This window comes from Notolepis coatsorum (genome assembly GCF_963971535.1).
Source record: "Notolepis coatsorum genome assembly, chromosome: 19".
Taxonomy (NCBI): Eukaryota; Metazoa; Chordata; class Actinopteri; order Aulopiformes; family Paralepididae; genus Notolepis; species Notolepis coatsorum.
The window spans coordinates 11,376,648-11,393,668 of record NC_140183.1 but is presented as its reverse complement, the minus strand read 5'-3'; the positions used below and the strand labels follow the sequence as shown (position 1 = coordinate 11,393,668).

Sequence of the window (17,021 nt, the reverse complement as noted above, 5' to 3'; positions counted from 1 at the left end):
GATATGAACCCCTTCATGCCCGAAAATGCCAAAATCACACAAAAATTGAGATTTATGAAATTGCATGCTGCATATAAATTAAATGCATCAAATTACATTAGCTAATGTTTTTTCATACAAGGGGTGATGTGAAATTAATATTAACATGTAACTTTTTCAGATATTAACCCCGAAAATGCCAAAATCACACAGAAATAGAGAGGTATGATATTGCATGCTGAATATAAATGAAATGTATCAAATTACATTATCTTAATGTTTTTTCATACAAGGGGTGATGTAAAATTTATGTTAACATGTAACATTTTCAGATATTAACCCCTTCATGCTCGAAAATGCCCAAATCACACAAAAATAGATATTTATAATATTGCATGCTGAATATAAATTGTATGCATCAAATTACATTCTCTAATGTTTTTTCATACAAGGGGTGATGTGAAATTAATATTAACCCTTTCAAGCCAGACCTGTAAAACAACTTTTGTAGCAGTTATAAGCAGCGACACACACACTTAAGTTTGCCTTGTGTTGGTCCCTTTATTCATATGGTGAACAAAGAATTTGCAACAGGAAAAGGGGTGCAGCTCTTTCCCCCCACAAAATGTATAACTAAATAAAACAAGTGCACACTCACTGGTGTGAAGGACAAATCTTGCAGATGTGTTACAGTAGGCCTACATACTGTATTAGGGTCTTGAACATCCTACCCTGAAACATGTACAGAACATTGTGCACGGCAAACCATGCACTTTACAGCTGCACTTCTTCGAGGTACACAGGGCCTCACTCTTGACACCGGATCATCTTCAGGATGTAGTCTGGGACCAGTTTTACATTTTCTGGTAGGTGGATTGGGATCAGTGCCCTGTTACAGGTGTCATTCTTCCATCCAAATTCCTCTGGGTTCATTGCAGGTGGCATATTCTTAATGAGATTTCGCCAGAGGTACGCTTGAAAGTGGGCCCTCTTCACATTTTCAATGAACGCTTCCTTTGTTGGAGGTAGAGCAGCGAGATTTGGTGAAGACATAATTTATGTCCTTTCCCATTTTTCTCCCCCCAGAAGTAGCCTTGTGTGTGTCATGTCTGTGCTCTCTGTTATGCCATAACAGGCTGAGATGAAGGCAGTGGCTTGGTCAAGGACTTGCTGGAATGGCATCCACATTGCCAATGGCTGATAGGTTGTAACCAGCTTTCAGGGCTTTGATGACAACCTTTTCCTTTTCCCAACCCATAGTACGATGTAGGGCTGTCCCCGACTAAGGATTTGGCTGGTCGACTATGATTGGCCAAAATTTGCCGTTAGCCGTTAGTTGGTCGACTAAAAAAATAAAGTATAATATTGATTTTTTTTTATTGATTTTTTTATCATTCCATTTGGGCTGTGGGGGGTGCTTAATGTCTGAAGGAGTCGACTGAAGGCTTCTTGTCCTCTGCGAAAGCATGCAATTGGTCCACTGATGGATACATCTTGATATTTGTCTAGTCTAGTGTGTTCATTAGATGGGTGAAATCCTCTTTCAGTGCCTCTGTGCCTGTTTTCATAGGCAGTTAGCCTCTGGTATGCGTTCCATTAGCGTTAGCCACGCTTCTAGGCCTCTTTTCTTTTGGAAAGAATGATAAATATTTTTTTTGATATATATATATTTTTTTTTTGATATATATACATATATATATATATTCGACTAAGAGATTGGCCAGTCGACTACGCCTCCTTTCGACCGATTAGTCGACTAATCGACCAATAGGGGTCAGCCCCCTATGCTACAGTGTCACATCCTGATATGGCATGGGCTGCTAAAAGGTGTTTGACACTTTGTTTATGCTTGGCCAGTGTTGACTTCATGCCCACCATTACTCTCTCCTTGCGGGGGGGATTCCATGATGAGTGGTGCATCCAGTCCTGACTGATGGTAATGGTGAAGAAGTAGGACAAACACATCTGTATCATCAGAAACCACTGTGATTTGATGGGCTTCTTCAGCACACCTCAGGACTTGTTGGACGATGATGGTGTCAGCTTCTTCCTGCTGATTTTCAAGATCATATCTCGTCCGTCTCTCTTCCATCTCGATCTCGATGGGACATGGGTCCTCACCTGTCGACACCAACTTGCGTGTGTGTTTGTGCTCTGTAGACGGAATAGCCTGTCTTTGCTCAGTTCTTCACACAGTAATTTGTTCAGCTGTTTATTGTTTTTGATGGATGACAGGACAACTGTCTGGGCTGGTAGCTTGGTTGATAGGAGGAGATGATGCCTTTTGTTGACCATTGTCTCCCTGACATCTCTGGTGACAGACTTGATACTGTAGTCATAATATCTGTCAAAGATAAGGTAGACGAAGTTAGCCATGCCTTAAAGATTTTTTCAAATGACATACAGTATAAATATGTAATAGAGAAATAGACCTATTATATACACCCACAGCACTCCCATACCTCCATATGCTACCTCCCTATCCTACCCCCCTAACCTTCCTATCCTACCCCCTATCATACCTCCCTATCCTACCTCCATATCCTACCTCCCTATCCTACCTCCCTATCCTACCTCCATATCCTACCTCCCTATCCTACCTCCCTATCCTACCTCCCTATCCTACCTCCATATCCTACCTCCATATCCTATCCTACCTCCATATCCTACCTCCATATCCTACCTCCCTATCCTACCTCCATATCCTACCTCCATATCCTACCTCCATATCCTACCCCCCTATCCTACCTCCATATCCTACCTACCTCCCTATCCTATCCTATACCTCCCTACTGCTCCAGTTCACCTCTTCTCTTCTCCTCCTCTCTCTTCTCTCCTCTTCTGCCCTCTCATCTCTCCTCATCTGTTCTCTCCTCTCTTCTTTCCTCCTCTCTTATCTCTTCTCTCCTCTCTTTTCTCCCCTCTCATCTCTTCTCTCCTCTCATCTCGCACCTCTCCTCTTCTCTCCTCTCCCCCCTCTCCTCTCTTCTCTCCTCTCCTCCACTCTCCCATATCCTCGCTTCTCTCCTCCTCTCTCCCCTCCTCTCTCCCATCTCCTCTCTTCTCTCCTCTCTCCCCTCTCCTCTCCTCTCTCCCATCTCCTCTCTTCTCTCCTCTTCTCTCTCTCCTCGCTTCTTTCTCCTCCTCTCTTCTTTCCTCTGCTCCTCCCCTCTTCTCTCTTCTCCCCTCTCCTCCTTTCTTCTCTCCTCTCCTCATTTCCTCTCTCCTCCTCTTCCTCTCTTCTCTCCTCCTCTCTCCTCTCCTCCTTTCCTCTCTCCTCCTCTCTTATCTCATCTCCTCATTTCCTCTCTCCTCTTCTCCTTTCTCCTCTCCTCCTCTCTTCTCTCTTCTCTCCTCCTCTCTTCTCTCCTCCTCTCTCCACTCTCCTCTCCTCCCTCCAGCTCCAGCAGACTCAGGACCAGTTTCAGTGTCGGCTGATGGAGCTGCAGAGGGAGATTGAGGAGGCACAGAGAGCAAAACGCGTCCTCCAGGAATTAGTATTTTTGTGATTGTAGTATACTGTATGCTCTTAAAATAAACAAAATCTGATGTTGTGTAATTTGAATGACCTTTGTTGCCACAGATGTTATTTGTGACGATGTATAGAAAAGTTATCCTGTTTTTATTTGTTGGTGCCTTTTTCGACAGTACAACTTCATTTGGCCAGGATTATCTTTGTGATTGTAGTATATGCTCTTAAAATTTATTGTTTTTGTGATTGTAGTATATGCTCTTAAAATTTATTATTTTTGTGATTGTAGTATACTGTATGCTCTTAAAATGAACAAATCTGATGTTGTGTAATTTGAATGACCTTTGTTGCCACAGATATTTATTATTTGTTACAGTTATTTGTGACAATGTATAGAAAAGTTTTTGTTAATAAAAAAACTGCCACTTTGAAAATCTGTAATTTTTTACAACTAATAAATTATACATAGGCCTACTGTACCTTATTTAAGAAAGGCCCACTGATACAAACAAACACACACACGCACACCAAAATTAAATTTTATTCTTTGGGAACAACAGAAGCGAACAGGTGATAATGACATGGTTGAGGTTTGGACACTGTGGACTAGCAGGGGGACTGGCTCTCATTGGGAAGCATGGAAATGGACTGTGTGAATGTGGGGCAGAAGAAACGGTGCAACATGTGATTATGGAATGTGCCAAATACACAACGAAGAGGAGTGTGCTGTTTGATTGATTGGTAATTGTATTAACAGATTGCAGAATGGGTACAATACAGTACAGCTCAATACACACAATTGTTAAGGGGATGTAGACCAGAGAAAGACTTTCGTCTTGTTTACATCAGGGTCCCCCATTTTCAATTCATCATAACATATTTTGAGTACCTCATCTGTTGTTACCATTTCTAGTTTGAAATCGTCTTTGCGGACGCAATTATGCCACATCAATGTGGAACGCCCTACCCAAAGCTGTAAAGGAATGTGAATCCCTACCCACATTCAAAACCGCACTTAAAGAGCACCTACGGGAGGCTGCAATTCGAAACTGGCCACCGTAAATGTCCAAACCCCCCACCCCCTCCTATTAGACAGTCTCCTCCCCACCGCATGTATATATTCTCTCCCCGCCGTATGTATATTTCTCTCCCACCCACCCACCCCCTCCAAATGTACAGTCTCCTCCCCACCGTAGCCTATGTATATTTCTCTCCCACCCATGCACCCACCCCCTAATGTAGAATAGAATAGAAATACTTTTATTATCCCGTGGGAAATTTCACACTGCAAATCGCTCAACATTTAAACATTTAGACAGGACAGGTCACAAATTAGAATAATAACACAAATCAAATATACAGAAATAAATACAGTAAGAATATACTGAGCATGGGGGAAGCAGTGTAAACAATTTGGTCAATATAATTATAATTTAAATCTAACTAAATTAAATATATATTCCAGTATTCACAGTGTCACAAGGTGCAGTATGCTTCAGGTAGTGTATTGTCCTCCTTGGGTTCCTATAAGTCCTAGATCAATGTCAGGCAGCCGTCGCTGCCCCCTGTTGTGGAGCCTGGAGGCCGCTAGTCGCGGCCTCCTGCCACTATTGAGCTGCCGCTCTGTGCTCAGTGATGCAGTGAGGCACAGTGATGCATTATATAGTCTGATGGCTGTTGGAATGAAGGACTTCCTGTGCCGTTCAGTGCTGCATTTGGGTAGTGTGAGACTAGCACTGAACATGCTCCTCCTGTCAGCCAAGTCTGTGTATAGTGGGTGGGTGGGGTTTTCCCTGATGGCCTGGAGCTTAGCGAGGCTCCTCCTCTCCGCCACCCTCGCTAGAGAGTCCAGCTCCACCCCAACCACGCTGCTGGCCTTCGTGACCAGCTTATCCAGCCTGGTTGTGTCCACTGCTCTCAGTCCGCTGCCCCAGCAGGTCACAGCGTACAAGAAGGCGCCCGCCACCACCGACTCATAGAACATCCTCAACATCCTTGTACAGACATTGAAGGATCTCAGCCTTCTGAGGAAGTAGAGTCGGCTCTGGCCCTTCTTGTATAGTGCTTCTGCATGTTTTGACCCGTTCAGTTTGTTGTCGATGTGCACACCGAGGTATTTGTACACCTCAACCATGTCCACATAAACTCCCCTGATGTACAGTCCCCTCCCCATCATATGTATATACTCTGTCAGGATCTATGGGTAACAGTACTGTATATTTGAGTACCGTTTATGTCACAAATGTATCAGTACTAAATACCTGTATGTCCCTATGCCATAAATGTCATGTATGTTGTGTATGTCATAAATGTCAATATGAATTGAAAATGGGGGACCCTGATGTAAACAAGACAAACGTCTTTCTCTGGTCTGCATCCCCTTAACAATTGTGTGTATTGAGCCGTACTGTATTGTACCCATTCTGCAATCTGTTAAATAAAGTTTTCATTCATTCATTCATTCATTCATTCATTCATTCATTCATTCATTCATTCATTCATTCATTCATTCATTCATTCATTCATTCATTCATTCATTCATTCATTCATTCATCATGGAGTTTCTTGTGGACGCACACAGCCCCGCAGTAGTGTGCAGTACCTAACACAAACAGTGTGAGGCAGCAATACGCCGACGGGCGTCTAGACTGTCGGAAAGGCAAAAGAAGAGGAAGAAGAAGAAGAAGAAAAAGAAAATGTTTAAATAGTTATATTTATTTTTAATTACAGGTAGTTAATGATTATTGTGACAAAGATCGTAAAACATATTTGCCTTGTTTTTATTCCATCCATAAGTAACTGCGATACGTTTCGAATAATTTTCCTCTTCCTTTCTCTTTTCCTTTTTTTTATTTTACATTCACGCGGGAGGTCAAAGGTTACAAACAAAATGGCCGAACGCTTCGACGGAGGCATCACAACGCTGCGAGCAGCCGAGGGGAGAGGATATACTTTACTGTTCTGATGCTCGGCGAGGACCGTGAACCGTTAACAATGGCGCCGTGTTTTCCACGGGAGACCGAATAGTATACCCGCCGTTGCCGCGGTGTTTCTGAGGATTATTTCGCTGTGGTTTTGCGTGAAACAGAGCCCAGAACAGCGCGGGGGGACACAGTGTCTTGTTGGCCGAACTTGGAGCTCTGTTCTAGGAGCCACCTGACAGCAGCACTGCTGCCTTACCTCTTACCTCTTTATTCTTTATTCTTTATTATTCTGGCTGTTTCTGGGCATCTATTCCCGTGCAGTTATTATACATGTAGCTTATAGAGAGCTGGGCTTCACATTGACCCTCAAAACACCCACTATTACCTCTTATAACATGTCCAGAATCAAATAACCCCAAAAAGGAAGATGAACAGGAAGAAGGATAAAGGCTTTGAGAGCCCTCGGCCTTTTAAATTATAAGTATTCTCCCTTTACTTTGACCAAATGAATGAATGAATTATGATGAATTGAAAATGGGGGACCCTGATGTAAACAAGAGGAAAGTCTTTCTCTGGTCTGCATCCCCTTAACAAGTTGTGTGTATTGAGCCGTACTGTATTGTACCCATTCTGCAATCTGTTGATAACATTTTCAATCAATCAATCAATGAATGAATGAACGAATTGAGATGAATAATACAGACTCGGTAACTGAGCAACATGTCCATTGTTCAAGCAGGCTGGAGTTAACGCATAGCTTTCATCCATTTAGATATGAATAATCTGTGTAACGTGCAGGCTTTTTAGTCTTAACAGATAATCCACATGACAAATTGACAATTGTTTCTTTCCTTTCTGTTTCTACGACCCACCAGGCGGTGTGCATCAACAACATCAACTTCCAGAGGAAGTCTGTCATTGTAAGTACTGTGTAGTAAATACTTATAATAGTTACACTAAACCAGCATCTCTTGCAACCAGCAGGCATTACAGTAAATGAGAAATACAGTATAGTACACAAAACACATGCTATTTTCATCATAACCTTTATACATGTGTTCTTTTTAATGTTTTATGGATACATTAAGTAGTTTATCACTTACCACAATCTTGGCCTTGGGCAGCAGATTACACAAAACAAGTGGGAGTTTGAGACGTGTTTCTCACATAATTATTGAAATATTACACTGTACAAAGCGTTGTATATGGGCAATTCCAGCTTTATGGATGTTACATTCAGAGAGAACATTGGAAACTTGACAAGGCATCGATTTGAATTGGAAGTATAATTTACACATTTTAGTTACACTTATTGAGATAAAGATGAGCCTGCAGTAAGAAATGTTTTGACCTTTTGGATTTTGAGATAGGTGACAAAGTACACAGCGTTATGGATGTTACGGAAATTGACAAGCTTTTCGGACTCACTGAACACATGATGAAAACTCTGTGAATATCTTTTTCAAAGAATAACATGTTTACTATCACTTTGTAGGGAAGGGTTTGAGGTACCCAAAAAGCACATTCAGGAAAACCTGGCATTTCCTCTCAAGGAATGAATCACAAAAAAGTGCCGTTATGGATGTTACATTTTTGCAATATGGATGTTACACGTCTGAAATAGACAAAAAACACTATAAAAAATAGGGCTCTACCCACATGTGTTTGCCTTCGGTGGACCATTTTGAGGGTCAAACCAGTCTGGATTCATGTTGTAGTCTGAAAAAATGCCAGGAAATGCTGAGAGAATTGTTGTCATACTGTGACATCACAAATGTTCTAGAATGTGCTATTATGACATCATACTGTGACATCACAAAAAAAAAAAAAAAATAGTTTCAAAATATTAGTCACGTCTGAAAATAAATTACAAAACGTTTTTGGAAAATAGCTCTTTATTTGATTTATTTATTTTCTATACAGAGAACAGCAATATTAATATCGGTTAAATCAGAAAATGAGTTTTGGAGCAATTCCATGAAAATGTCAACCTCACCATGAAAAAGAAAGTTATAAAAAATCAAGTCCAATTCACTCTGCCTGGACTGGTTCAGAGAAATGGTATCTCCCTCTGTTATCCATGTGAGGATTGAGGTGTTCACGAATCTGATCAAAACTGACCCAGGACTTGTCCTCTTTGGTTGGAAGTGCAGCGGTAAGCCTCCATAAGGGACATGGACATGTGGCGTTTCTGAACCCTCTGCTTGACTCCTTCTCTTATGGTCACTGCATCCTTCATTCCTGGGGCCTGTCTTGAAATGTCGTCCCTGGAATAATACTCATTTACTTTCTGTTTGGTTTCATTTGGGGTTTCTGTGTTTTTTGGGGTGGGTTTCTTGTCACGATACTGTACTTGTACTATTGTACTGTACAGTCAAACACAAAGAAAGAGAATAATGGACACTTTCAAATGAAAAGGGACGTTAAGAAATACACACACAAATAGTTGACGCATTAAAATAATAATATTAACACATTGGGTGCCATGCAGTATGCCCATCTTATACCACTCTCTGCCAGTGCTGTAACCCTATGGAGTGGCTCACCTTCTTTGCAGGACTATAACTTTTGAAATATTATAGTTATATCGACATTACTATGGCCCATTCAACATCGGGTATCTATCGTTCCGGATGTGGGAACGTTAAATTTGTCCATTCATACATTGTCGTGTTAGTACCGTCGAGAATATAAGTATGTTTTTAGACTGTATAGCAGTAATTCCTAGAATGCGCGCTATAGGCCCTGACGCGTATTATACATTATCGATTGACGGTTCGTCCCTATACACGCTATATAAAAAAATTCAAATGCATATGATCGCTATACATTATGCTCCATCATGCGTGAAGGAAAGGTGGGGGGGGTCGTTTATGATTCCTTGATTGTCACTAACGGCTTTCTTTAGTAAGACACCATACGTTGATCGGACAGATTGCAATGAAATAAATGGACAATCGAGCTGGAAATAACGTTAGGTTCCTCTTACCTGTGGCCGTTGCGTCTGGAGAAAAGAAATTCCAATTATTTGACCGTTGACGTCGATCTGCTAGATCCATTTTCCGTTTGTATGACGCAATAAACGCCGAAAGCATATTGATTCTTGCGTCTCGAAAGCGATCCAATGCACTCGAGGTGTGTATATTGATCCACGTTACAAGATATCTCTGCCGGAGGGTGGCTGGGTGGCGCAGCGGACATTGCGCTCGTCACCAACGCAAGAGACACTGGGCTCAACACAAAAGTCGATGGGTGATAATCTGGACAGCGACTCCTACAGGTCGGTTGGGGGACGCCTGCATAGCAGAGACAGGAAATAGCGGGGGTAGTGTGAGCCTCCCACACGTTACACCTCGCCAATGAGAGTCCGCACTGGCAGGTGAAAAGATGTGACAGGCTGCCTCCTCGTGTACCGGAGGGGACACGTGATGCAAGGTTTCTATCCTCCCTACGACCGACCTGTGGGGGGCATATGGGAGCAACGTTCAAGACAGGGGAGGGGAGAATTGGAAACATCGAAATTGGGATGGGAGAAAAATAGAAAATAAGGAGAAAAAGTGGATAAAAAAAAAAAAAAAAAATCTGCCGGATGATTTCCCCCGATGCACTGAGCGCCACTTCCGGTTTAGAGTGGAGTGTAACTCGCCCGAAATCCACCAGGCGGCGGTGTTGAGGCGTTGCAATATCAGACAGGGTCCAGCTGGCTCCCGGAGGCTTCCTGGATGAATTATGAATGCCAATAGCGAATAAAAGAAATAACGATCATAAAAACTAGTTTACTCGTTGTTTGGCACTCAACGCATGGCGGCCAATAACGAGTATACTCGTCATTGACAATTCATGTGTTAAAGCTGAGGAGAAAATATTTACCTCAACAAATATTTAGTTACAAATGCTTTGAATATTGTTTAGAATCTCGACACAAATCCCAAAGTGAATAAACGTCTTAACCCTTTCACTGCCGCACTACCAAACGGTTAACCCTTTCACTGCGACAATACACAGAAGGTTAACCCTTTCACTGCCACAAAACAGCAGGTTAACCCTTTCACTGTCCCACTACAGAAGGTTAACCCTTTACTATCACACTACCGACGGTAATCATCAGTTTCGTCAACATAAATAATCCAATAAGGGCACGGTTGGTATGAAAGTGATGGTGACGTCACGTGACTGACGTCTTGATTAGATGGAGCGCCAAGCGGATGCAGTTAGGCTACATATTTTATGATAAATTATTTATTTAAATTTGTATGACGAGTCATATACTATAATAGTATAATATTAGTGTAGCCTAATCTTTATCTGCAACTGTGAAGAAAAACCGCATTGGTTTAAACAGAATGAATAGACGCATACAAATTTTTTTTTTATTAAAAATAAAAAATTCAAATGTTGATTTAGAATTCAAATGTCAACATTATGATGGAAGCTTGGAAGCATTGGGTACAGCCCCTAACTGTCAGTAACTGTCCCTGCTTCTCTCCCAGGGTTACGTGGAGCTGACCATCTTCCCCACGGTGGTCAACCTCAACAGGATCAAGCTCAACAGTAAACAGTGTCGCATCTACAGAGTCCGTGTCAACGAGCTCGAGGCGCCGTTCATATACAATGACCCCACGCTGGAGGTGTGCCACCACGAGTCCAAGCAGTACGTATATATAACAAACGCACTCCGTCTCCTCACTCTCCTAAATCTAACATACCTCGTTTTTATTTTTCTTCTTTTACTAAAACTTTACATGATGGACTTCATTCACAGATGAACAATATGAGAAAAAGGCCATTTTATTTTTACATATTATTGTTATTGTTTATTATATTTGTATTTTACATAGACTAATTGATCTGTCAACAAAATCCCATCACCGTTGGTCACAGTGGCATCAGTGAGAGGTGTCAATTCAACTTATATATATATAGGCCTATATATAGTGCTTTAAACGCATAGCAGGTTTGTTCCAAACTGACAAAAGAAATAGATCCACAATCACACTACACACAAAAGCAAAGAATTAGACAAGGTCAGCCACAATTTAAGCTAATGGCTAAAGGCTAAGTAATGAGTTAAAAATGTTAAGCCATCTCAATGGAGAGGGAAGATCTCCTAGTGAGGGGAGGCTGAGTCCACAGCTTCGGGGTCATTATTGCAAATGGTACTGTAAATGGTACTGTAAATGGTACTGTAAATGGCTGCATTTATATAACAACTTTTATCCAAAGCGCTTTGCAATTTGTTCCTCACATTTTACCCATTCACTCACACAAACACACACCGACGGCGGAGGATAAGATAAGATAAGATATTCCTTTATTGATCCCCTTGGGGAAATTCAGGCGTCATAGCAGCATGGGGGAGGGGGGAGGGGAGGTAGTAGAAGATGACATGGTACAGGTCATAGAATTATAGTACAGTGGAGAAGTACAAATAAAAATAGGATAAAAAAAGGCAGTGTTTAATAAATATAATAAACTCTGGATATGGGCAATAAGGTGCAAGATGAGGGTATGTATGCCCTCTCAGTTATATTTGCCCTACAATAAATATAGTTACAATATATATATATAATCTAATAATCCAATAATCTAAATCTAATCTAATATATAATCTAAAAATACTAAATGCTAAAATACTAAATATATGCTTTGATCAAGTATACACATAAGGTGCGGTATGCATAAGGCGACCATGCGAGGTGCCAACCTGCTCATCGGGAGCAGTTAGGGGTTACCACTTTGGATGCCAGCGACGCGTTTTGTCGTTAGTTCATGCCGCCAGTTGAGTGCCGGCAACGCTATATAGCGTTTGTTTGTCGTATTTTTTATTTATTGGCGATTTGAATTAATATTTCATCAATCGAGCCTCACGCTAGTGTTGCAGAGTCTCTCTGAGCTCAATTGGGAAGATACCGCCCCATATCGTCTCTCCCTGTGTAACTGCACCCCATTAGTTTAGACTGATGAAGGGGGGGGGGGGCCAGTTTCCTCATGTTACTTTTCCGTCAAGCCAACTGAAGAGACCAAGTGATCGCCGGCCCTCAAAACAGCGTGGATTATGTATTTCCAGCACCCAACGCTGAATCAATAAATGCGATTGATATTTGGAATGGCGATCAGGAATTGGAATAATATTTTTGGATAACATCTGATCAGAGGTAAGGAATCTATTTTACCAGTCTTAGGATAATCAGAGCTGTTTTCACCTATATATCAACGTGTCCCATATGTGTGTGTGTGGCTGTGAGTGTGTGCTCGCTGATCAGGAAATAAGATAATCGATTTTTCAGCCCGCTTCCCTAGCGTGCATAAGTACACATATACTATCGATAATCTGAAAACGATTCATAAATAGGCCGAAAAATGACAACGTTTTTGTGTATGCCAGAATATTCCAGTAAATGCCGTTTATCACAGAATCTATATATTTTCCTGAAAAACGAGGGCTTTTCAAAATGCTATGAACCGATTAAAAAAAACAATCCGTTTCGACAATGTTGACTGCAAACAAGTCATTGATAAGCGACGGGCAGATTAGACACATAGCCATGATTTAAGACAGAGATTATGCGTTCACAACGCTATGATTGAAGTGGGTGCTGGCATTTAACCACGTTTTACCAAGTTTCTCAAGTTTCTTTAATAGTTGTCATACAGAAGTACAGAATACTTTTATACAAAATGCTTCTTACTGTTACGCTCCAGAGACTGTGCTAGACAAGATAAGTATGAAATAAAATAGTATAGCATGTAAAATAGAAGTAAAAATAGAGGTCACAGTGTTCAGTATAGACATATGTACAATGTTCAATTCAGAATAGAAGTAACTTGAGTTACCATACAATATACAATATACTATGCAATGTACTAATATACAATACTATATAGTGCAAAGCAGAAATGGGATGAGGTACAATTTAGGTACAATTTACAGTAAGGTGTACGAGTTGTAGTGCAAATCCTTTACCAATAAATATAAAGTGTGTTTAGGTGATCTAAAGTGTGGAGAGTGGGTGCTGCAGTGTGTTGTTTGTTTAAAGTGAGTGTGTGGGTGTGTGTGCTGTGTGCATTTGATGGTTGTTGCATAGTGTTTATTGTTCGTTGAGCAGCCTGATGGCCTGGGGATAGAAGCTTCTTCTGAGTCTTTCTGTGCTCGCCATAGTGGCATCCAAAGAGTTTTGCTCAAGGACACTTCGACACGCTTCCCGGGAGGAGTGGGAATCGAACCCGGGAACCTCTGGATTACCAGACGACTGCTCTTACCTCCCGAGCCGCCGCCGCCCCACTGTAGCAAAGGGGAGGGCAGGGTTCGCACAAGGTCCTTAAAGTGCTTGATTTTTTACAAAAAAGCCAAGGCCTGGAATTCCTTGAAAACCACCCATTTTTAACAAGGTGCTTAAAAAGTCTTTGAAATTCAAATCAACCATTCGCATTGAAAGTTTTGTTCATCCATGATAAAATTGTTCTGATTCAAGAAATTATCTTTAAAATTTAAAGTGTAACTAATGGTCGGAAATTGGTTTTAAGCCATAAATATTGGATATTTTCTATAAAAGTGAATTGTATCCTTTTAAATGCCCTTTTAAAATGAAAACATTGTGCTGGGAAAAGTACTTGAAAGCCATTGAATTAAATTTTGCAACGTCTGTGGGAACCCTGGGAGGGTGATTCCACAGCTTCGGGGTCATTATACGAGGCTGGATCACTCTTAGCCCTTTTAAACCGCCCGGGCTCCGGTTCAAGCTCCAGCTCCGTTCTGAACCCTCTGAACCTTGGTGCTCTCTGGCGAACCACCCCGTGTTTACACCCATTTAAGCAGAACCAACATTCCACCGTCTCCGTCATCAACGGGGGCGTTACTCAGGTAAAAATAATGCGTGGAGAGCGAGCCTCAACGCGCGAGCGCACACACAAAAGAATACACGCACACACACGCTGTATACGTTTGAAATGAATCGTTCCAGCAAAGTAGGCTTCTATTATTCGAATGACTTGTTTTAATGGGTATCATATAGTAGTAAGTCCTACTGTAGAACATGACATATTAGCATGACATCTGATTTATTAATGCCAATAATGGTGTAAAGTGTAAATGATGGATTAGTCAGTAGCAATTCATGACGGCCCGTTTAGCTCAGCTGGTTAGTGAGCTGCCTGTGGCAGGGAACAAAATAAGCACCCGCCAAACGCCAATAGCGTGTAGATTTCCTTTTTGACTGGTAAATTACAGAGGCTACTCAGCCACTCTGGCGTGTAAAATAATTGGGAGCCATATGAGCATATATTATATCAGGGCTATACAGTGCAAGCATTTCATTAATTTAAAAATTGATTTGTGCGATCCGGAAAAATCATTTAGGAGTGTGCGAGTAAATCGTCTTGCCGTGTCAACAACTGCACAATTGTCATTTCATAATAGACACGGAGCAGCGTGGATCAGCTCTGTAACAACTGATCTCGAGTCTGCTTCTACCAACTCCGCGAGCAGCGGTTCCAACATGCTGTGTGTGTGTGTGTGTGTGTGTGTCTCGCTCTCTCTCCCTCTCTCTACATCTCTCCTGAACCTATTTAATTCAAAAGGAAGATATTGATGGACAGTAGCTATAGTATATAGCTCATTAGCTGTAACAGAATAATTGTATTAATTACTATTGATGAACTATTATTCAATAGTGTTTAAAATTATAATGAATTAAATAATTGTATAAAGAATTTTCCATGTTCTGTCATCTAATAATATATTCCATTACCTTTCCTATCTGTATCAAAGTCAAAGTCAAAATGTTGGTATTTTTGTGACAACAGTACAAGCAGCTTGACAACCAATATCCTTTGTGTCTAGTGGGCATGGGCCAATGTGTGATTTTGGTGATATGTGCTATTGCACAGATGTTGACCCGTAGTATGCACACGCACGCACGCACAGTATAATATGCATGTAATAAATAGTTTGTTAATAAACTCTGTTACTAGAAAAATTTTCATTGTGCTCCTAAATTTCTTTGTGTGTTCCTAATTTTTATTTTATTTAGGAGCACATGTGCTCCCTGGGAAAAAGGTTAGCGTAGAGCCCTGTATATAGTAATAATAACACATGTCGATATACTAAAAAGCTATTTCAAATTTTTGGCTGGTAAAAAATCTGCTTGGCTGGTAGTTTTTTAAATCTACCAGCCACCTTGGCTGGTAAGCCAAAAAGTAAATTTTGTTCCCTGGCCTGTGGAATGTATGGTGCCAGGTTCAAATCTTGGTTACCTTTTCTTTCTTTTTTGTAACGTTAATAAATTCATCCACTCTGGTGTCCCAAAAAGGACAATAACACTACCTTATGCATACTGCAACTTATGTGAATACTGTGATACTGTGAATACTGTATATTTCAGTTAGTTAGATAGTAAATTATATTGATTTATTTGTTTACACTGCTTGTGTAGTTTTTACTACCTGACTGTACCCCCCCCCCCATCCCCCATGCTGCTATGATGCCTGAATTTCCCAAAGGGGATCAATAAAGGAATATCTTATCTTATCAACCAGAGTGGATACATTTATTAACAGCACTAACCAGCTGAGCTAAACGGGCCGTCATGAATTGCTACTGACTAATCCAGCATTTACACTTTTCAAGTGCCAATTGCAGTTGTCGTCCATTATTGGCATTAATAAATCAGATGTCATGCTAATATGTCATGTTCTACAGTAGGACTTACTACTATATGATACCCATTAAAACAAGTCATTCGAATAATAGAAGCCTACTTTGCTGGAACGATTCATTTCAAACGTATACAGTGTGTGTGCGTGCGTGTATTCTTTTGTGTGTGCGCTCGCGCGCTGACTCGCTACTACTCGTCTTCACAGCCTAGAATATGACACGCCCACTGATGATGTCATGGTTCGCGAGGAAAAAAACCAACTATTTTCCGGTGCCAGCTGAGCACCGATTTGTCACGTTCTGAACCGATTAATCCCGTCGGTCTGAACGCGCCGGCCGGTGCGAGATTACGTTCGGGAACCGGCTCCAGCACGGAGCCTGGCCGGTGTAAAAGGGCTATCTGTGTATTTGTCCTGGTGTTGACCCGTGCGTGTGTGTGCGTGTGTGTGTGTGTGTGTGTGTGTGTGTGCGTGTGTGTGTGTGTGCGTGTGTGTGTGTGTGTGTGTGTGCGTGCAGGAGGAACCTGAACTACTTCTCCAGTGCGTACACGGCAGCGGTCAGCGCGGTGGACCCTGACGCGGGCCACGGGGAGCTGGTCATCAAGGTGCCGTCGGAGCTGTGGAAGCAGGGCGACGGTGAGACACGACGGCAGATAGAGACACGTGTTGCACTGAGACGACACGGCTTCTTGACATTTTTAACACCAAACGCCAAATGCGGGTAGAATTGGGCCAGTAGTGGCGTGTAACTCTGTCACTCTTACCAGCAGCCACTTTGGTGGGTAGAGCGTGCAGCGTCACCGTTTTAGAGTCGTAGTGAGAGTCTCTCTCTCTCTGTGTGTGTGTGTCTCTCTCTCTCTCTTCTGTGTGTGTCTCTCTCTCTCTCTCTCTCTCTCTCTCTCTCTCTCTCTCTCTCTCTCTCTCTCTCTCTCTCTCTCTCTCTGTCTCTGTCTCTCTCTCTGTCTCTGTCTCTGTATCTCTCTCTCTCTCTCTCT

General features: G+C 41.7%; 1 protein-coding gene across 1 annotated transcript in view; it reads left to right on the top strand.

Annotated features, from left to right (window-relative positions):
* The first annotated feature begins 6,373 nt into the window (after positions 1–6,373).
* LOC311245935 (autotaxin-like) overlaps positions 6,374–17,021 on the top strand; it is a 65,961-nt gene continuing 55,313 nt past the window's right edge. The window contains exons 1-5 of the mRNA XM_084335959.1: positions 6,374–6,852; positions 7,241–7,295; positions 10,866–11,026; positions 16,544–16,662; positions 16,794–16,804. Of these exons, the coding sequence (XP_084192085.1) occupies positions 6,803–6,852; positions 7,241–7,295; positions 10,866–11,026; positions 16,544–16,662; positions 16,794–16,804 (396 nt within the window). The 5' untranslated portion in view covers positions 6,374–6,802. The remainder of the gene's footprint in view (positions 6,853–7,240; positions 7,296–10,865; positions 11,027–16,543; positions 16,663–16,793; positions 16,805–17,021) is intronic.